Genomic DNA, 17,786 nt, shown 5'->3' with positions numbered 1-17,786 from the left:
CTGGAAACTGTGGGATGTGTTTAAATGAGTCACAGCATTCGGCCGAAACAGAGGCTCCATCTGCTGCCTTTGCGTGGTCCCAGCCCTGTTCCCTGTGCCTGTAAGGGAAGCAGGAGGACTTGGTGTCCCGTGAGCTGGCCCTGCCTGGCAGACGCAGCCCCACCAGTGCTTTGGGGAGTGGACCCTGTCCCCTGAGCTGCTCCAGTGGAGACCCTGCATGAGCCACTGTGTCTGGTGAGAGGGTGGGGTGCCGGGGCCAAGGGCTCCTGCCCACTGGCCTCTGCCAGCTCTTTCCTGGGCGTGCCCTGCATTTGCCCTGGTGTCCAGGGGGGAGCACCCACTGCAGAGATGGTTCCTCAGGTCCTCACGGCCTCCTGTGCCCGATGCTCGCTGTGTCCCTGGTCCTGGGCACGCAGAGGCGCGCCCTCGCCGAACCGGCTCTCGCAGGGCGGTGGCCGGGCCTCGGTTCCGGGGGGGAGTGGGGGGGGGGTGGGGGGGGAGTGGGGGGGCGCCGTGGGAGCCTGCGACAGCACAGGGGAAAGGGCGCAGGCCAGGGGGAGAGAGACCTGCTCTCAGTCACGCCTGCCTTCTGCACGGCACCTCCTGCCTCTCAGTCTCCTTTCCTCACCGCCCTCCACCGCGGAGCTGCTGCGCGGTTAACCGAAAGGGCGCCCGTGAAGGTTCGTCACGCACTAAAAATGACCGGCTTCCTTGCCTCCCCCGCCGCGCTGGCCGCCTCTCTGCACATGCCCCTCCGCCGTCAGTGACAGCACGTCCTCCTGTGCGGAGCGAAGGAAGAGCTGGGCTGTGAGTCAGGGCACAGCACAGGATCTGCTGACACCCCACGCAGCTCCGGGGGGAGGGGGGGCGCGGGAGGCAGCTCTGCGGGTGGAGTGCGTCCCTCCTGGAGGCTCGTGCTCCATCAGCGGTTGGCTGACCCACTTGGTCGCTCACATACTGCCTCTCACTGGGCAGCCGGGGCCTGGCCTGGCACCCCCGGGGAGGCTGGCCCGTGGAGTCACCCCCACTGCTGGCTCCCGCAGGGCAGCCACCGGGGCGCTGCGCTCCTGGCCTCCCCTAGGCCCGACCCTGCTCTGGGCGCACAGCAAACGCCCTGCCCTCACCTCTAGGGCGTCTCTCTGCCCTTGGCCTGCGCGCATGGGGTCGCTCCTGCGGCCTCCAGTGAATGTCCAGGTGCGTATTTTTGTATCTTCGTACCTGGACCTTTGTGAGCTCGGGGCCCAGCCTGCGTTCCGCCTCCCAGAGCGGAAGCTGCGTTTTGAGCAGTGACGACCTGCCAGCCACGGCACTGCAGGTCGGTCAGGTGACATAAATACCCGGGTGAAGTCCAAACGTCCACGGCAGGGGCGGGAACATTGCTTCTGCCAAGGCCATTGGCTATGGACAGCGTTATTCGCGGCCATACCACATTATCCACTTACAAGTACCTGCTCTGTTTGGTCAAGCATTTAATGAACTCACCTTAATGCCTTGGCAAGGCCAGACCAATGATTTCACAGGCCTTCGATGGCCCGCGGGCCAGACATTCCCCACCCTGGTCTCAGGGGCAGCCTGGCAGCGGCTGTGACCAGGGCTGTGCAGACCATGCGGGGCTGTGCAGACCATGCGGGGCGCAGCGTCGGCCAGGAGGGAGCGCACGCGCACAGGTTGGGTCGTGGGTGAGGTGGGCTCCGCGCGGTGGGGACAAGCTGAGCAGAGGATCTGCACCCGGGAAATCTCCGATTTCACTAGGGTTTCCCGTTTCCCTTTTCCCTCGGCCCCTTTTCTATTGAAGTGAAATGCACATCACAGAAAACGACCAGTCTGAGCGAGGATAAGGCAGCGCATTGAGCACGTTCCCCATGTTGTGCAGCCCCACCGCTATCCTCCTAAAACACTCACCGCCCCAAAGAAACCCCCAGCTCCAGGAGGCAGTCCTCCCCGCCCGCCGCCCCAGCCCCGGGCAGTCACCGGCTGCTGTTGGCTCTGTTGATGACCTGCTCTGGCGATGGCATAGACAAGGACTCACACGTGGCCGTGGTGCACTCAGCAGGGGGGAGCGTGGCAGGCGCAGCCCGTGCCCTGGCAGGAGCTGGCAGGGGAAGCCGGCTCGCCTTTACGCCATGGCCACTGCCTGGGCTTAGGGCCTCCTGGCGTCCGGAGCCTCCCCTGAGCCTCAAACTAGACTCTTCACACTCGAGTTGTCCCCACGTGGGTCCCAGAGCAGCGTCTGCAGGCCTGGGGCTGGGAGGGCACCAGGAGCCCCTGTGGCTTGGGCTGGACAGATCTGGCAGCCTGGGAGGAGGCGCCCCCAGAAGGCAGGGCTGGGAGGTGAACAGAAGGTGCCCTGGCCAAGGCGCTGGCGAGGGCTGTGGAGAGGCGTTGGGAACTTGCCTCTTCGGTGGCGTGTCCCCCTCAGAAGGCGGAGCCTGGCAGCAGAGTCCTGGGCGTGGCGGGCCTGGAGGCATCTGGAAGGGCCCCGGCTGCCACAGGCTGGCGAGACCAGCAAGTTCCTTGCAGTTCGCAGGCAGGGCGCGCTGTGCTTCCCCCAGACAAGGGCAGCGTCCGGGATTCAGTCCTATGTGCCCGAAGGGGAGAATCCCTAAGGTTGTTTCTGCTGGTGTCCGGGGGGCGGGGCTGAAATCTAGGGGCTTGACGGGGAGACCCCTCCAGGAGCTGAGGGCCTGTGGGCGGAGACTCTGGCCAGCCACCTGGCGCCTCCCTCTTGGCCCCCTTGGCTCCCAGCACAGGTCCCCCTCCCCTGGCTCCCAGGGGCCTCCTGATGAGCTGCTACCCACGTCTGAGGAGTAAGCGGAAAGGAGGCCTTAGGGAAGCCCTCCCGCTGCTCCCGCCAAGGAAGCCAGGCCATCGCTGCACAGTAAACCAGGAAGCCAGGCCATGGCTCCGCAGTAAACCAGGAAGCCAGGCCATGGCTCCGCAGTAAACCAGGAAGCCAGGCCGTGGCTCCGCAGTAAACCAGGAAGCCAGGCCGTGGCTCCGCAGTAAACCAGGAAGCCAGGCCGTGGCTCCGCAGTAAACCAGGAAGCCAGGCCATGGCTCCGCAGTAAACCAGCGGCAGGTCCTCCCTGGCCGTGGTGATAAGGGCTGAGCGCCTCGGGGAAAGGCTTGTGGATGAGTGGATGCCTGTCTCACCTGAAAGCAGAAGCTGCTTTCCGGCCTCAGGAGGCTCGGTTCCCACAGACCCTGCCTAAGTGCAGGTCCCATCAATTGACTGAAGCAGCCTGCGGCGTCTGCTGCTTTGAGGGCAGACAGGGGTGGTATTCACGTAGATTTGGGGACGCCTGCCCGTCGGGGGTTCAGGCTGACCTGAGCGACAGACCTCAGAGGCATGGCAGCCTGGGACCAGGCTGGTGGGGGGCCCATTGGGAGGGGGGCCCATTGGGAGGGAGGCCCTGGGAAGCTCCACGGGGAACTCAGGTCTCCTGGTGCTGGGAGGGTCCGCGAGCCCCTGGATGCTGGGTCCCGCAGGAGGGGCGGAGGGTGATGCTCCAGAGACAGGCGGGTGGGGAGCGCACTGGCCGCAGACCATCCCCAAGAGTGTGGCCGTCGGGCTTGAGGGAGCCTGCGCCTCTGAAACTGAACACAGGTGCTCACAGTGTGTTCCTTTCTTCCTCCTCGAGCCGAGACCCGAAGTTAAGTCCGATTTCCAAACGGTCCATGCGTTAGAAACAGGACGTGCGCAGGAGGAAGCCAGAGGAAAATGGCATTTGTTTTGGGTTGTAAAATGGCTTCTGGTTAAATATGACAAATTGAAACATCTGTTTGCTCAGCCTCCTTACCGAACTAACAAAAACTGCAAGAAGAACAGAAACAGGAAAGTCTATCTTTAACAACCTAAGACACATCCATATGCTGAAAGGCAGTGAACAGAGAATGGTTTCCAAGTCCAGGGAGGACGGGGCCAGGATGGGAAGTAGGACGGGCCTAGCAAGGAAATTTGCCTCTACGGAGCCAGGGCACGGAGGTCAGAGTCTAGAGAGCCAGACCCCAAACCCCCTTCTTGGACTGGTTCGCAGAGCCAGCGTGTGGGGGACCTTTCGGAGCGTCCCTGACTCCTGTGTGATGCCAGGGGGTTGCTAAGGAGATGGAGTTACCCAAGGGATTGAGCAGGTGGGGCGAAAACAGTGGGTTGCCAGCAGCCGGGACAATGGAAAGACAAAGAGAAAGAAAATAGGTATGATGGGTGTCCCTGGAGGAGAGAACAAAACCAAGCGGACGAGCAGTTTCTAAAGGCGCAGGAGAAAACTCCTCCCCGAAATGGAGGGCGCATAAACCTGTGTGAGGAGCGCACCGAGCTGCAGGGGAAGCAGGTAGGGCCCATGCAAACACACCTGGTGAGGTGACTGGACTTCAAAGAGAAAGGGGAAGTGTTAGGATGGGGCGCAGGGGGCGCTAACCGGCTGGCCAGGGCTGTCCACAGCATAGTCAGTGCTACTGTTCAGGGGCTGTGCCTGCAAAGTCTTCAGGGAAAGGAAGCGGGAACCTAGGGTTTTATGTCCAGACAAGCTGTTCAAGTCTAAGGACCACAAAGGTGTGTTCAGACTTGTGAGGACGAGAGAACGTGGTTCCTACGAGCTCTTTTGAAGTGAGTGAGTGGGTAAAAGCCTCTTTGGTAGATGAACCCCGTCAGACACGCGTGGAGAAGCGGGTGAAGGGCTAGTCCCCTGCACAGAGCCTTGGACCAGGGCGGCACCTGAGGCCACGGGCCCTCGGAGCCATCGCCCGCGCTGCCCGTCACAGCTCTGCGTGAAGAGACTGCAGCCCTCAGAGTTACACTGAGCTCGGGGCGATGATGCTCAGCTGGCCGGTGCCCACACAGCTCGCAGGCCTCTGGGAAAGCCGCAGGAGGGAGGAGACGGCTGAGCGAAGGTCGGGGGTCAGCCCCACGTGTCCTCTGAGCCCTTTCCCGTGGGGACGAGTGCGCCTGAGTGGGCCTGGCCCGGTCTGAGTAAGACGCTCCAGGAAGCCGGCTGTCGCTGGGCAGGTCTCCGTCACAGATACGTCCATGGCAGACCTTACCGATCGATGGTGACACCTTCCCCACGGATCCTTCGCAAACCCCGCCCGCCGGGCCGCCACTGTCAGTTAGTGGGGGTAGAGGACAGCTGCCCTAGTTTCCATCCTGTTCTGGATTCTGGAGATGGGCTGGGCCTAAAGGGAACCAAAGCCAAATCCCACTGTCCCAAGAGATGCGCTCAACCCAGGGCCCGCGTGGGCCTCCGGGCAGGAACAAGGCCCAGGCTCGCTTTCCTGCGGCTGTGGCCTCCTCCCGGCCTCCTCCCGGCCTCTTCCCAGCCTCTTGGGGGCCCCTCCTCTGACCCTGGCAGCTGCCCCTGGCCTGTGTTTGATGGCGGCAACTCTTACTCCTGCCACGCTCTCCTGCCGCGCTGTCTGCCTTCCTGGCCCCCCTCGGTCTCAGCCCAGACACTTCCCTCTGCAACGCAAAGCAGCCAGAGCTCACACAGGCACATGATCTCCTGGCCCAGGCACCTGGCCCGGGACCAGCTAACGCTGGCTTGTCCACAGGAAGTCAACGTCTGGTTTCTAAGTGGGAAGGACGAGGGGAGGTGGTGGGCCTGGGCAGCACTGGTTTCTCCCGTGGGTGTGCCTGCTCGGGCTGTGTGGACTGTGTGCTGAGTGCGCCTGCCGGGCTTCACCACGCTGGCGGGGCGTGGCCGCTGCCTGTGCCGAGGGGGACCCAGTTCTCTAGGGTCTGTGATCTTGGGGTCTCACCCTCCTGGTGGGCAGCAGCTTCAAGGGGCTGGGGAGCCAGGAGGGAGGACGCTAGCCTGGTGGGGAGCTCTGCTTATAGCGTGGCCCCTGGATGTGCATCTTCCCCCCAGCCCGGGGCAACCCCTGGCTTCCAGAGAGCATCTCAGAGCCCGGCAAGTGCCTGAGCGTTGACCTATGAACCAGAAGGTCACGGTTCAATTCCCAGTCAGGGCACATGCCCATGTTGCTGGCTTGATCCCCAGTGTGGGGTGTGCAGGAGGCAGCCAGTCAATGATTCTCTCTCATCACTGATGTGTGTGTCTCTCTCTCTCCCCCGCCCCCTTTCTTCTCTGAAATTTGGAGCCTGGTAGTGAGGAAGATAATGGTAACAGTGCCGGGGGAGAGGGAAGGGGGGGATGGGAAAAAAGAGAGCGTCTCAGAGGCTGAGGATGGCCTCCTGGGTGCTGCGCTGAGTCTCAGAGCCGCTCACCCTGTGCGTGGCTGTGAGCAGGGCCAGTTCTCCGTGTTCCTGGGTGGTCAGGAGAGATGGGGAGGGCAGCCCCTCGCCCGGGCTCCCTGACACCGACTCCGTGTCTCTAAGAGGGCAGGGCTAGGGAAGGAGGGACTCTGGTCCGAGCAGCCGATGGTGGCTCCTTTAAAGACGGGGAGTAAGCATTTCCTCTGCAGTGGCCCCCAAACCGGGGTGCACATGTGAGGAGGAGAGGGAGCCGAGATGGGCAGCGGGGCCAGGGAGGAAACGCGGAGATGCAGTTCGCAGCTCTCTCCTCTCGCCCTTTCATCCTCCCTCTTGGGAGGCGTGTTCCATCAGCACCGGCCGTGCACAGACTCGGGGGTGAGTGTGCACACGCCCAGCATACGCAGACATGTTTGATGGATAGGGACCCATGGCCACAGAGCAGGAGGCTGCTGGCCTGAAAGCTGGGCGAGTCAAGAGATGCTTTCTTGTGTGAAAACTGACTTTCCCCAAACTCGGACTCTGTGAATTCTCGAATCCATTCCTGAGAGCGTTTCTCCAGCACCCAGCCGGCCGCCTGCTCCCCATTCGGCAGCCCCTGCCTCTCCTGAAAGCACAGGCACCACGTGGTCCCTCCTGGTGGGTCTCAGAGGAGCTGTGCCTATCGCAGAAAGGTCAGCCGTGCATTCATTAAGCCTGTGTGAGCCGTGGGCGCTTCCGGCTGCTCCGCCTTAGAAAACAGCTTCCCGAGCTCTCTCCCTCTCCTGTCCTGGGGAACAAAGACAGCCACTGGGTGGGCGAATGTTTATCTTCCAACCACCCCACTGGGCCCGTGGACCAGCCGCTTCCCTCTGCTCCCCGCCGCCCTGCTCTCCCAGTCGCTCCAGCCCCAGCCGTCCTCCCGTTGTGCAGCGACCGATCGGGTGCAGGCGCGTTGCCCGGGCCCTGGCCTGTGGATGCCCCTGGTGCCCAAGCGTCTTTGGGGCTGTTGGCCGTGCCCTTCTTGAGGCTTCTGATCAGCGCAGTCAGGCTGTTGGTCCTGGTGGCTCCTGCTGCGGGACAGGCGCGCCTCCCAGCACCCTCCGTGGCGGGCCTCCTTCCGGCCCGTAAACAGCCTTAAGACCTGCTTCTCACCAGTCAGCAGCCTTAAATGCTGGTCGAAATCCAGCCGTTTTCACACCCTCTACCTTCCTGTCCATCTTCAGGAAACATCTGGGCGTGGACATGGCACGTGAGCCGCCCCTGCTCGACTCCCAGCTGCTCCTTCACATCGCCGCCCTCTCCCTCCTTCTCCGCCCTCCAGTGCTCGCCCTGAGTCTTCTCTGCCCTCTGGCAGTGCCCTCTCCCCTCACTGTCCTGTCCCAGCCCCTCAGGGAGTAGGGAACCCGAGGCTGCAGGGAGGGGCATGGGCCTCAAGGGGCCTCCTGCTGAGGGTCCATACCCGAGAACCAGGTCTTTGCTGGGGCCGGCGGAGTCCTGCCTGTGGACACCTCCTTTCCTCCCTCTCCCCCTCTCCCCCCGCTTCTCCGCCCAGTGGAGACCTTTGTGAGGAGGGTCTCCTGGGGGCACACCTCTTGTCTCCTGGGTCACTGCAACCACCTGGCCCCCTGGGGCCTTGTGTCCGGGGCTATGTCCCAGACAGACCTCCTGGGTCTCCTGGAACAGTGGGCACTTCTGTCATGGTGTAGCCTTTCCTCCACGCTCCTCGGGCTTGTCAGCCTCAGGCACTCACAGCCCCAACTGCTCCTGCTCCTGGAACTGTTCTGTGTGCACGCGTGCGCTCGTGTGTGCGCCTGTGTGTGCGTGTGTGTGCATGTGTGCGTGCGCCCGTGTGTGCACACGTGTGTGCATGCGTGCGCCCGTGTGTGTGTGTGTGCATGCGCACACGTGCTCCTTCCTCTGGCTTCTCTGTTTCTGGCATTGCTCCTGCTCCCGCACATGTCCGTGCTCCGCACAGACCCTTCCTGGATCGGCCCTTGTGGTCCTCGATCCTGTGAGCTCTTAACTCACCCAGTTAAAACAGCTACATCTTTCTGAATCGGACCCAGCCTCTGCTCCATTTCCTGATGCCTCTTGGACGCCCCCCACCACGAACTCAACAGAACCAAACCCAAACCTGCTATTTCACTCCCCGTTCTCCACCCGCCAACGGCCTTCGCCCCTTGGGCCCCCATCGCATCGGAAGGACCACTCCCCTCGGACTCCAGCCCGAATGCCCTGTGCTGAGCCCGCCCTCCCGCTCACCCAGGGGCTGCCGCCTGCTCCTCACTGTCCCCCTGCTCCACCGTTTCCCTACGCAGAACCCGGCGTGGCGGTTGGGAACGTGAGAGCCTGTCCTCCAGGCCCTGCCACTCCCTCCAGGTGCTACGTGCTTGCTGGTGCCAGGCGCTGTTCGAGGTGCTGAAACCGCGCTGACCACCTGCCCTGCTGCCCTGCCTGGGGCCCGAGTGTGCAGCCCATCCTTTAAGCCCTGGCTTAGCTGTCGCCTTGTCCGCAGAGCCTTCTCGGGCTCCGGCCCTCCCAGGAGTCCCGTCTCGCAGTGATTTGTTTGCACATCTGTCTCCACTCTGCTCACTTTTAAAGTTCATTTTAATTCAGCATTGAGCAGGTGTTTACAAAGAATAAAAGAATACTTATAAATGTGTGCAAGAGGTAAGGGTAACGATACAGCGAACACCTGTAAGGACCCACCTGCCACGGTAAGAGACGTGACCCATTCATACCATCCACGCCGTCGCTGGGCGGACAGCAGCCCCGGGCCAGGGAGTGCTCGCGAACGACTGAATGCCGGAGCGAGTAGCGCGCCTCCAGTTTCCTCAGTGAGGATCGGTGCTGCTGGGCAAACTCCAGGTGGAGAGGTCATAACTCCACCCCATGTCTGCCCCACTCGTGAGCTCACTGCGCCGCTCACACGTCTTCCGTTGACCTTCCTCTGCTTACGGCGTGCCCACTCCGCGCCAGGCATGGTGCTGGGCCTGGCCTGCAGCAGGAGCCGAGTGTCAGAGAGCTCGCTCTTCCTGGGGAGTGTGCACTGGACAGCTCTTCAGAACAGTGTCCAGCGAGGCCTCTGGCAGTGCTCCCACCCTCCACAGCCGCCCTGCGGTCCCCAGGGCAGGAGCCCAGCTCACCCCTTGCAAGTCCTAAAGGCTTTCAGGGTCACTTAGCTTCTTTGTGTGGCTGTTTCCTTGTCTGTAAAATGGTCAGCGTGGGCTGCAGTCCTTCACGTGGTGCAAGGGCTCTCGCAGCCTCTGGGTGGCTTTCAGGGGCTGCTTTTACATCGCAGCCCAAGCAGCCGACGTCGACAAGGAAACTGTGGGTCTAGCCAAGTGGGAGTATTTCCTAACGATGCCTAGAAACCAGCCCACCCAGAGGCCCGAGGGCCAGGCCCTGCGCGTGGGCCAGAGGTGCCGCAGCGCTGCCTGGTGGTCCTCACAGCCAGTGGCAGGGATGGCTGACGGAAGAAGTGTTGGATGCCCATGTGATAGAATTCCTTTTGGGGGAAGAGTGTTTTGGACCGAGGGTGTGTCTGTCGCCAGTAGTTCCCCAGGAGAGAGGAAGAGCTGCAGTGTCTGGCGTGGGCCTCTGGGGGCTCCCGGCCTCTCCCCTCTGAGTGGCTTGTCCTGAGATGCCTACCAGTTGGCTCCTGGGTCTCGTTGGCAAGCGATGGCCTTCATATACAGGCAGCAAACATGGAATCTCTTCCTGTCGGGCAGGCCCTGCAGGGCTGAGCTTTGGGGCAGAAGGGCAGGCCAGGCCGCTCCGTGGGCAGCGGTGGCCCGGCCTCTGCCGTGGCTCTTGGCCAAGCTGCCCTGCCTCCTGGTGCCAGGTGCCACCTAGGTGAGCACAGGCTGAAGCTAGCATGGGCTCCGGGGCGGAGAAAGCATGGCCTTTGGCTCCTTGTGCTCAGCTTCTGTCAAATTGGAAAAGAAAAACTGGCAGGAACAAACCTAAGTCAGGTGGAAGAAGGCAGGGAAGGGAGCTGGGTGTAGCTGACGGTTGGCTTCTGCCTCATTGCGTCACCTCATTGCTGGCTCGGGGTGGGGCCGGCCCCGCGGACTTCCTCTGTGGCTTCTCTCTGGCTGATGCTAGAACTCCAGCCCCACCCGGCCTCGCTCTAGCAGAACAGTAACGCGTCCCCCATCTTGATGGCCTTGGTCTGGCTCCAGGCCTGCGGGGCCGCTGCCAGGAAGGCCCTTCTCCGCCGGTGATGGCATTCAGCAGGTAGTGGGTGCCCCACCTCCAGCTGTCAGCTCAGCCTCTGAAGAGGCCCCGTGAATGTCACGGACCTGCCCGAGCAGCAGTCTGGACTTGAGCTGTAGCCTGGAGACACCTGGGGGGACAGGTACTAAGGTCACCGTCCTGCCTCCACACCCTCCAGGTAACTGTCAGGCCGTTTGGAATGGGCCTGGGCGCTTCCTGTGTGGTTTGGAGCCTGCTGCTCGGTGTGGTCTGCAGACTGTAACAGGCCTCACCTGAGCGACTCTTCCCAGCCCACACTTCCTGAGCGAGAACCTGCGCTTCACCAGGAGGGAGAGGGACTCTCTTGGTCCGACCGGAGGGCCTGGTGCTGAGGTTCACGTGGGAGACGCTGGTCAGGCCTGAGTGCGCACCCGGTGGAGCACTCGCCAGTGGTGGCGGGTCATGCGCTGGGCAGGACGAGGAGGGTGGCGGTGGGCGTGGGAGAGCCGTGCAGGCTGCTTCTCCGTGACGTGTCCCTAACGTAGTCCTTTTCAATGTCATTTCAGCGTCTCCAGGAGACTGGACTCCAAGGAGCCCCTGGGCAGCCAGCGAGCAGCTTCGCCGACCCCAAAGCAGGCTCCTGGGGCTGCTCCCGGCCATGAGAGCCCCCGGGAGACAGGGGCCCAGGGCCAGGAGGCTGGGGGCCCCCGCAGGACGCTGCAGGTGGACAGCAGGACGCAGAGATCAGGGCGGTCCCCCTCTGTGTCACCAGACAGAGGCAGCACCCCCACGTCACCTTACTCCGTCCCCCAGATCGCCCCCCTTCCCAGCAGCACACTGTGTCCCATATGTAAGACCTCGGACCTCACGTCGACCCCCAGCCAGCCAAACTTCAACACCTGCACCCAATGTCACAGCAAGGTCTGCAACCAGTGCGGGTTCAACCCCAACCCCCACCTGACCCAGGTGAGCACCGCCGCCCCCTCCCCACCTGCCTGCCCCCCCCCCCTGCTCCCTTCCCCTCTGTCACCAGCTCTCTCTCCCTCTCATGTCCCTTGGCCACCGGCCTCGGTGTCTTCCTGGGCTTGTATTCTGGCTCCAGATGTGGCAGCGGAGACCAGGGCCTGGCCCAGGTCCTATGGGACCCCACCTCCTGGAGGCGTGGGCGGCCCCAGAGCCGAGGCCGAGTTTGACTTGGAAAAATGGCGTTGCGAGGATCAGACATCTCGTGGACACCTTCCCCGTGGGACTCATTGAGGAGGCCGAGGCTAGCCTCTCTCCCTGACACGGGCCGAGGGAGAGCGAGGTGTGGGAGCCAGGACACTGCCCCTGCGTCTGGGGGCTCCCCCTCTGCGTCCCACTTGTTGGTCAGCTGGGCGGAGCGTTCACATGGGTGACAGTGCCCACGCTCACCGGAGGCCACTTGGGGGCCATTTCCCTGAGTTTGGCCTTCCTTCTGCCCCAGAGGCCCTGTGCCTACAGCTCCTCCCCCCCCCCCCGGGGGTGCTCAGCCACCCCGGAGGCTCCCTGGCGACCTGGAGGCTGCTGCTCACGTGCTCTAGCTGAGCCGGCTGTGCCTCCTCGCTCTGCTCCGGGCAGTCTGGTTGGAGCAGGCGCTGACGGCAGACACAGGCATGGCCGCCTCTGGAATCAGCAGCGGGAGCCGGGGGACCACTCGGTGGGGGAAGTGGGAATACGTGTTCACAGGTCGGGTCTATTTGTGACACGAGGTGCCGTGGGTGTGGGACGCGTGGTTTGCGAGAGGTAAGTGTGAGCTTGCAGGAAGGAGCTGCGGCGGGTGACTCAGAGCGCTTGGAGTCATTCCTGGAGTGCGGGGGCGTCCTGAGGAGGCGGCGCACGTGTGATGGTACATCTGGGACCAGAGGCAGCCCGTCCCTGCCCCGATGGTGGGGAAGCGTTTGCCTTGAGCCGAGGACAGTGTGGCTGAGGCCCAGGCCGCTCACCTGTGCCTTCTCCCAGGGGGAAGCAGGCCACCTGGCCTCGCGGGCGCTGGGGGCGTGCGGGCAGGGATGAGCCGCCGCCCTGGGCGTCCCCTGTGCCAGCCTTGCCTCTGGGTTCCCTTCCTCAGATGCTCGCTCAGCTGCAGGACCGAAGGGCTTCGGGTGGGTGGGCAGAGATCCCGGGAGAGCCCGCACGTGGCACCGCTCTCCTGGTGGCATCCCGGCCCTCACACACGTGGGCTCCTCCACGCCCGGCTCGTGGGCGCGGGCCGCCTGAGTGTGCCTGGGGAGCAGCCGGTCCATCTGCCCGCTGCTGGGAGGAAGCCGAGGCTCAGGGCCAGGAGGGGCCTGCGCTCGCCCAGACGCGGTGCTGGAGAAGAGTGTGCGGGGCTGGACAAGGCCACGGCTCTAGCCCTGAGGGTCTCGGCCGTGCGCACGAGGCCGTGGCGCTCCTGGGCAGGGCTGTGCGCAGACTCGCTGCCACGGGGTGTCAGGGCTGTCCCTCGGTGGAGGGCAGCTCACGCCCGGGTCACACTTCCACGCAGTGAGGACCAGCCGGCAGGGTTTGCTGGTAGCCCCCCGCCCAGACCCCATCGTCTGGGCACCTCTGATGCGACGCTCTCGGGATCCGTCTGGGGCGGAGGTGCCTGGCACTGCTGGGTGGGAGGTGAGCTGGGCCAAGGGCCTGGCAGCCTGGAGGTCGCGGCAGCAGGAGGCGTTGCCTCTCGGCTCCCCCGAGAGGGACGGGCCACACAGGGACCCGGAGGCCTCGCGGCCTCGACGAGCTCGTGAAGCGGCGCTTGGACCTCTGCACAGGTGACGTGGGGATGGGCCTTGGTCAGTGTCACGGCGAGTCACTGGCACGGCCTGGGAGTGTGGGAGCCACTGTGCCAAAGGCTCCGTGAGGACCAGTGAGCCGGGCGGAGGGGGATGGGCACCACCGGCCCGGTCCGCAGACTCAGTGCCGCGGCTCTTCTGTCTCCTGCCATCTGTCAGGGTCCTTCACTTTCGCTGGGTCCCCAGGGACAGCAGGCAGGTCTGGAGCCGGGACACACAAAGGCACGGCCGCCCTGTTGGCAGAGCCGTCTCTGGTCTGCAAGCACTGCCTTCCTGCACGTGGACCACGCTGCCCTGGTCAGTGCTGGGGCTGCCAAGGGGAGCTCCACTCACGGCACTGGTGGCCAGCTCCCCAGGCTGTGACGCCCTCACAGGAAGGTGCCCGCCACGCATGCTGCTGGGAGTCCACGCGCCTGGACCCCACGGGGACGCATGGAGGTCGGCAGGAGCTCAGAGCACCCTGCCCACAGAGGAGCAGCAGGTCTGGGAGCCGGCCTACTGGGGCATCCTGGAGCGAGAGAGCAGGGCCCAGAGCTAGTGGCAGGTCTCCGTCCGCCCGGGCCTGGCCATTTCCCACCACAGTCCGCTTTGGCTCAGGCTGATGGCTCAGCAAGCAGGGCCCTCGGCCCTCTTCCTGGTGGAGGCCATCTCCTCCTGGGCTCTCCCTCCTGGGCTCAGGGTAATAACAAACTGCTTGAAACCCGGGAAAGACTGGTGGGCTCCCTGTGCGTCCGAACACGTCTCACCTCCACCAAGACCATCCCGTGAGGCTGCCTGCTGCACGGCCAGAGGTGGAGCCCTTCGTGCCGGTGGTGGGTGGAGGGTAGGAAGGCAGAGTTGGGGTGAGCAATGGATGGAGTGATATGGGCTGGGGAATGGGGGAGTGGCCTGCGGCAGGCATAGCCCTGCCAGCCCTCCCGGAGGTCCTGCCTCCCCTCCCCACTCCCCCCACCCACCTCAGTGCAGCCCAGCAGCACCTCCTGGCTGGGCTCCTCCCTGCCCATCGCCATTTCTCTGGTCAAAGTTGCTTATAAGCCCCTTGAGGAAAATGATGGAGGAGTGAACACGGCCTTTCCTGGCCTATTCCAAAGTCTAGACTTTGCCGAGACCAAGCCAAGCCTGTTTCGTCCACTGTGCTCCCACCCCCCCCCCCCATTGCAAGCCTGGCTGGGCTGCTTCCCCAGGGTGGGCGGGGTGCGAAGGGAGGGAGTGCGCCATGGCTAAGGCCCTCCTCCTCTGCCTGCATCCCACTCCTTCCTGGCCAGCCGGGCTGGGCACCAGATGGCCGGGGGCGGTGCTGGGAGCAGCAGAGCCCTTCGCAGCAGCCTCCAGCCTCGCCCCCGTCCTGGCTCCCTCCTGGCCACACTGCCGCCCAGGCCGGGAGGAGCGCGGGCAGGTGTGAGAGGGGCACGGATTCGCTGTGGCTGAGGAGAGGCAAGGTGTCCTCCCTCCACCTCCAGCCCAAACGGAAGCAGGTCCCCAGGGGCAGGCCCTTGGCGGGCGAGGTCTTTCTCCCTCCGGCCAGTGTGGGCAGCCAGCCTGGCAGCATGAACATGGCAGCAAACGAGAGAAATAGATAAATCGGAACCAAGAGGGGAGGGGGCAGCGGGGCCGATGGAGAAAAGCAGAGGCAGGAGCGGCGCGAGGAAAGCGGAACCGGCTGTTTCTCGGATCTGCTTCGCTCCACCTGTGGCCCGGGCAGGCCGCCTGGGTCCCTCCCAGAGGGTGGCCCTCCGCTTCTTCAGCCTTTCCTCCTCCCGTGGGTGCTTTTCGAGTCCTTCCCAGGAGCTGGACACGGTCTTTGATTCTGGAGAATCGGGTGCTGACGTGCCGCTCAGCCCTGGAGCCAGCGGCCAGTGGGAGAGGCCGCCTTGACCAGGAACCACCCAGCCAGCGCAGGGCCCTCCCGGGCGCCTGGTGCGAGGCTGTGGCAAGACTCCTGGGGCTTCCACAGGAGGGAAGCTCGGCTGCACCTTAGACTGAGCTGGATGGGAGCAGGTGGAGGCGGGAGGCCTGCGGGAGTGCGTGGTCCATGTGGGAGCCTGGGGGCAAGCCAGGTCCAGGGAGGCCGGGATCCATGGCCAGGCTCGGACGCTGGGCAGGTTTCCAGGGCCTCCCTCGGGGGCTTGACCTGATGAGATTGGCACAGGCGTCCGCTGGGCCGTGCCCGGCCGAGCCAGCCTGGATCGGGGAGCCCTGCCCTGTAGGGCTCTGTGTGCCGGCCCCTGAGCCCGAGGCCAGGCAGCTGACAGGCGAAGCAGATTGTGGCGGATTTAGGAAAACCGGATGCTGGAGGGACCCGGCCTCTCCTCTGCCTGCCCTTGTCCCGGGGCCACAGCGGGGTACGTACCTCCTATCGGGGCCTGGCTAGTGAGTCAGCCCGGACGAGCATGGAGTCACGCTGGCTGGCGGGCCCTCCCGGAACCTCTGGGTTGGGCAACAGCAGGGAGGGCTCATTTGTAAGCTGTTTCTTGGTGCTTCAACCGGCCCCAAAATAGAAAAAAGCATGACTGCAGCATCAGGCCCCCGCCAGTGCCCAGGGTCCGCCACTCTGAACTCTGCTCTCCAGGGAGGCGGGCCTCCGGGCCGGCGGGCGGCACTGCTGACGCAGGAAGGCAGGCCTGTGACGCCTGCAACCCCTCCTTGCCCGCGGGGCGGTGCGGAGCCTCACCCACCAGAAAGAGAGCCTGTGACTGCTGGGGGCCCAGAGCTCCTGGCAGCCGTGGGGTGGCAGGGAGGAGGCACCGCCTGGGGTAGAAGCAGGTACCTGGGCAGCCTCCTCCGGGCCCCACCCTCTGCGGTTAAAGGGCGGGGTGGCCAGCTTCAGCGTCACGTCACGGGTGCCTGTGGGGAAGATTAGAAGCCGCCTAAGCTCTGCCCCACGCCCCCTGCTCACAGAGCCCGGCCTGGTCGCCAGGCCTCGGGTGGGCAGTGCCGCCTTAGCTGTCCTGCCCGTTGAGCAGTTGAGTAAAGGAGCAGCTGAGAAAGGCCCTCGGAGCCCCCGAGCCCACAGGCCCTGCCCTTCCGACCGGCAAGCCCTTGGCAGCCCGGGCCGTGTAGACCCAGCGGAGAGCTCCATCCTCTGAGAATGGAGGGGGAGGCCAGCAAGCTCCTGGCGATCTGGGGGAGGCAGAGGGGAGTTTGTGGGTTCAGAGAGCCCCCCAGCCAGTGTCCTCCCTGGGAGGCCCTGCGTGCGGGTGTCTGCCTGGGCCTGACCTGGGCACGGGGAGGGTGTGGTCAGGCTCTGGGCGCGAGTCACGGGCTGCCAGCCTTCCCTGGAGCTTCTATTTAGGTGAGGCGCCTGTTGACAGCCTGGCTGACGGGCCCGGAGGGAAGTCTCTGGGTGAGTGCTGGAGCCTTAGCACCTGCCACCCCTGTTCAGACCCCACGGGGGTCACCCTGAGGTCCAGGATGAGAGCCCTCACCACTCAGACCCCTCTTCCCAGGAAGCCCCACCCCACGCGTGGAGACAGCAAAGCCATGACTAGACCCGGGCTGTGGGGGGTTTACACTGAGCGGCCCAGACAGGGCTCTGATGGGGACCCTCCCGGTCTGAGACCTGGGGCAGAGGGAGGGTGAGTGCAAAGCAAGCTCAGAGCACACTCGGTGGAAAGGGCCCAGCGCGACTGGGTGAGGCGGCTGGGGAGGGCCAGGGGGCGCATGGGCCTCCCTCAGGGAAGCATGGCCGCTGCAGGGGGTCGGAGCCCATGAGTATATGCTCAGGCTTCTGTGTGGAGCTTTTAGAGGAAGAAGTATTATTGGCTCGTGTGACTGGACGTCCAAGGGCAGTCAAGACAGCTGAGTCCAGAGTGAAGGAGCCAGATCTGCACCTCTGTCTTGCTCACTTCGGACTGTCGTCCCCCCATGTCCCCCTGTGTCCCCCCATGTCCCCCTGCGTCCCCCCGTGTCCCCCAGTGTCCTGGGAAGGAGGCTCCTGACCTTCCAGGATGCAAAGAAAAAGATCCTCTTGCTCCTTCACATGTGACAGGGCTCGGCTCCCCCTGGCCCTGTTGCCAAGGTCACATGCTCATCCCTGCACCACCATCTAAACCACTGATTGGTCAACGAGAGTCACATGCCCACTGGACGCAGGGAGGGGTTGGTGACAGGTAGAAACTGCACGTCTGTCGCGTGAATAGCAACACGTGTCTTGTTGGTTCTGGAGGCACAGACCATCCCTTTTCTTAACCGTCTGTCTTCCTGAGGGACAAAGGGCCGGCCTACCCCGGCGGCCACTCGCCTTGTGCGCCCGTTTGCTCTCGGGAGTTCTCTTGCCTCCTGCCTCCTCGGCTGGACGGCCTCCTCCAGGACAGGGCCTGTGTACGCGAGGCCGCCCTCTCTCACCCGCTCTGTTATGCATCTTCCTGCAAGTGCCCCTGAATGCTGGCTGCACCCGCTGCCAGGCCCACTCCCCTCCCTCCTGGCTGCTGCTGGGTCATGGCTGGAGGGAGCGGCCGGGGAAGAGGGGGACCGTGGAGGCTGTGAGGTCACCAGCCGGAGGACAGTGGTGTGGACTGGTGAGGTGGGGTGGGCGCGCTGGTGCACTCAGGTCTGAGACACAGCCAGTGGGCAGTGGGGGACTGTCGAGCGGGAGGGCCTGG

At 64.2% G+C, this 17,786-nt stretch overlaps 1 protein-coding gene across 1 annotated transcript in view; it reads left to right on the top strand.

Annotated features, from left to right (window-relative positions):
* Nucleotides 1–17,786, top strand: part of BSN (bassoon presynaptic cytomatrix protein) — a 53,532-nt gene that overhangs the window by 14,568 nt on the left and 21,178 nt on the right. Inside the window, exon 2 of the mRNA XM_081105941.1 lies at nt 10,954–11,353. Coding sequence (XP_080962067.1) covers nt 10,954–11,353 — 400 coding nt within the window. The remainder of the gene's footprint in view (nt 1–10,953; nt 11,354–17,786) is intronic.

The sequence above is a fragment of the Myotis nattereri genome (genome assembly GCF_964212035.1).
Source record: "Myotis nattereri genome assembly, chromosome: 14".
In the NCBI taxonomy this organism is placed as follows: domain Eukaryota; kingdom Metazoa; phylum Chordata; class Mammalia; order Chiroptera; family Vespertilionidae; genus Myotis; species Myotis nattereri.
The sequence above is the reverse complement of the archived record's forward strand: the minus strand, read 5'-3'. Positions and strand labels throughout refer to the sequence as shown.